At 31.9% G+C, this 3,468-nt stretch overlaps 1 protein-coding gene across 1 annotated transcript; it reads right to left on the bottom strand.

The window, feature by feature from the left end:
• Positions 1-1,809: 1,809 nt before the first annotated feature.
• On the bottom strand, positions 1,810-3,468 carry LOC111632194 (src substrate cortactin-like). Its single transcript, XM_023376569.1, has one exon. The coding sequence runs from the start codon at positions 3,391-3,393 to the stop codon at positions 1,831-1,833; it is 1,563 nt and encodes a 520-aa protein (XP_023232337.1). The 5' UTR covers positions 3,394-3,468; the 3' UTR covers positions 1,810-1,830.

A 3,468-nucleotide genomic window follows, 5' to 3' on the forward strand; every position in this document is an offset into this window, starting at 1 on the left:
ACTTTTATCTATGGGGAGCAGCAAAATCTGCAGTACACCTAGATTGTCCATGCATGATGGACGACTTGAAAGCAGCAATAAGAGTATTCATTCAGTCTATTTCAAGTGAACAACTGATATCAATGTTTAGAAACAAAAGGAGGATCCAAGCCTATATTGTTGTCGTTAATGGAGGTCACTTTCAACATTGTTTATAATTGTCATTCATATTTACCTCCTGTATTCTATATTGAAACATCTGTTAAATATATAAGTGCACAGTGACTTTCCAAACAGCCTGTAAATAAGCTAGGTAATTTCTGGGATGTCAACTGTATTAAAATGGATAGCAAGATGGCATATTCATAGAGACAATGCTGTTCTACTTTAGGAATAATTTCACCACCAATATTTTCCTGTCACACCTGTTCAGGTAAATGTGGCATTCCTTTAATGATAATAATTATCAGTCTTATCTGAAGTTACACCTGAGTGACTTCAGACTTAAGATAATCCAAACAAAATAGATATTACTGTAAGATTAAATTTTAGTTTTATATATTAGTTTGTTGTATATATATAGTTGATTTTGTTCTGATGACAACTTTCCTAACAATTTTTCTTAACAGATTTGTAGCAAGTTAACTGTTAGACAAAATTTTCATAAGTAATATAAAGAATAATACATGTATAAAACAATAAATTTCATCATCTAAATACACAAAAATTCGATAATGCTTACAATTTGAATCAGTCTTATTTATTTAGAATGAAATTTTTTTACTCAGAATTGTCACAAGATAAAGTTGTTAATCAGTTTTCACTAGTTAAATACTATATGCATTCACATAAGGATAAAAAAAAATTTGAAAAGTTAAAAATTCTTATTGAAGTTGTCTTTGTATGTATAATTCAATTTCACTTTATTTTCATCTGATTTTTTGTTTAAACCATGAAAAACATTCTACATTTAACTCAAATTATATGAATAAGAACATGATATAAACTTTAATTTTATAATCTGAATACAAATTCATTATGATCTTTTTAAACATGTACTGATCTGCTACAGAAAATAATATACAAAGGTCAAAATACTCACAATCTAATAATAAATGTTTGAAAATATTTTGCAAACATTTGGTATATTCTCTATACTTTATAACTATTATCTCAAGTTAAAGACAAAATAATAATCAGATTCTTACAGTTAAGCATACTTTGTGCTTGTTCTGTTAGCTTTTAATGTTATAAAAATTAAATTAGTTTTAAATTAATAATAAAAATAGGAAACCAAGCTAAATAAGTACAAACAAAACACTATGGCCTCATAACAATTGAGTATACAAATATATAAAAACAATTTATAAAACTTTATTCTAGTTTTAGATATATCCCTGTAACTGGAATTAAAATAGTAAATTTATATTTTACTACTTTCTTCAAAAAAATCAATTATTTGTATGTTGAAGTTAAAAATATAATAATATAGTTTTAATTTGAATCACTTTATAAACATTTTAACCATTAATAAACATGGAATACTTAAAATATTCCACTTAACAAATTATATGTTATATATTTATGTTTTTCTTTCAATATAACAACAACATGTCTTTATTAAAAATTACTGAATGCATTATTCTGTGATAAAAATACCAAGTATATTTTAATTATTTTGGCAAGTAGTTTAGTACGATGCAAAATTTGACCAATTTATGCTATTATTGTCAAGTGTATTCCTTCCCAAGATTTGTTCTTTGTTTCGATTAATGCCTTTTTTGGAATACCAGTTCCAAATTGATTTCTAGCCAAGTGGAAAACTGCATATATAATACTTACTCTAGCAATTCACTGCTGAATCAGTTGAACATAATTTGCTGGAAACAAACCAATCTGTCCTCTGCATTCACCTCTCCACCAGCCTTCATCAATCATCTCAATATTTGTAATAATATCATCAGGATCAAAAGTAATTTCGTCACTATCTGCAGCCTGATAATCATACAGTGCTATTGCAGACAGTCCTGTTCCATCAGGTGGTGCCTCCAATTGCTGATACATTTCTTCATCAGGTGGTTGTAAGGGTTCAATACTTGTTTCTTGATTTTCATAAAGCTCAGATTTATTCTGAAACACAGTTTCTACTTTATTAGTTTCAGTTTTTTCTGAAACTGAATAATGATGTTCTTGTTCTTGAATGACATTATTAACATAATTCATTGTAACATCTGATTCTTTAGGAGAGTGCATCTTTATAGGTTCCTGAGAAGTTTGATTATTTTCAACAGGTGGAAGCTGATTTGATTCTTCTTGATTTTGTTCTACTAAACTATTCTGTCTTTTCTCTTCTCTCTTTTTATCCTGTTCTCTCTCCAGTTGTTCTTGAGCCAATCGTTTTGTACGCTCTTCTTCTGCACGCTTTTTGATTTCATCAGATTCTGATCTAGCCATATTTTCAAATTTAGCTCGTAAACTACTAGCCTTTTCGGATCCACCTGTAATTTGTGGCTTCTCATAAGCTGACTGTGGTTTTTCCAATTCAGTAAATGGATGAGCTGATTTATCTTGCCTATCAGATTCTACACCATATTTTCCTCCAAATCCTTTTTTCATATCCATTTGGGAAGGATGTTTCTCAGTTTTGGTTACTTCTTCCCATCCATGGGCTGATTTATCTATTCTGTCAGACTGAATGCCATACTTTCCTCCAAAACCTCGTGAATAATCTCTCTGAGACGAATGCTTTTCAGTTTTCTCATGATATTCCCATCCAACTGCAGATTTATCTTGTTTTTCTGTTTCTACTCCAAATTTACCACCAAAACCTCTTGCATAGTCTTTCTGTGATTCATGTTTTTCTGTTTTCTCATGATAATCCCAACCAACTGCCGACTTATCCACACGGTCCTGCTGAATACCATACTTTCCACCAAAACCCGATACATAATCCTTCTGCGAAGTGTGTTTTTCGGTTTTCTCGTGATAATCCCATCCAACAGCAGATTTATCCTGTCTGTCTTTCTGTAAGCCAAATTTTCCACCAAATCCCTTTGTAGAATCCACTTGAGACGTATGTTTTTCTATTTTTGCGATGTAATCGTGTCCCAATGCAGATTTATCCATTCGATCTTTTTGGACACCAAATTTTCCCCCGTAACCAAACGATGCTTTAGGACCCGATTCCATCTCCTTCTTCTTAACTTCTGCGTCATCGTGAGCCACTTCATCTCTCAACTGACGGATATCAATGGCTCCGGCAGTTCTTCCCGATCCTTCAACAGTTTTAGATCCCCAACGTTGTTCCTCCTCCGTTACATCGTTAACAAAGTCTGGATCCGTTTCCCAATCGTCACCTCCGTCACTCGTATCAATTTTAATGCCGCTCGCAGCAGCAGCTTTCCAAGTCGTCATATTGTTTTCGATTTATCTCGTGAGTCACTCCTTTCCGTTCACTTCCCTACTAAAAGTCACGTTCCCACCCACCAA

This window comes from Centruroides sculpturatus, unplaced genomic scaffold (genome assembly GCF_000671375.1).
Source record: "Centruroides sculpturatus isolate CEXI.00-Female unplaced genomic scaffold, Cexi_2.0 scaffold704, whole genome shotgun sequence".
NCBI classification, from domain to species: domain Eukaryota; kingdom Metazoa; phylum Arthropoda; class Arachnida; order Scorpiones; family Buthidae; genus Centruroides; species Centruroides sculpturatus.

Excerpts from the sequence above, each read along its gene's own strand:
- LOC111632194 (XM_023376569.1), bottom strand. The coding sequence starts at position 3,393 with ATGACGACTTGGAAAGCTGCTGCTGCGAGCGGCATTAAAATTGATACG.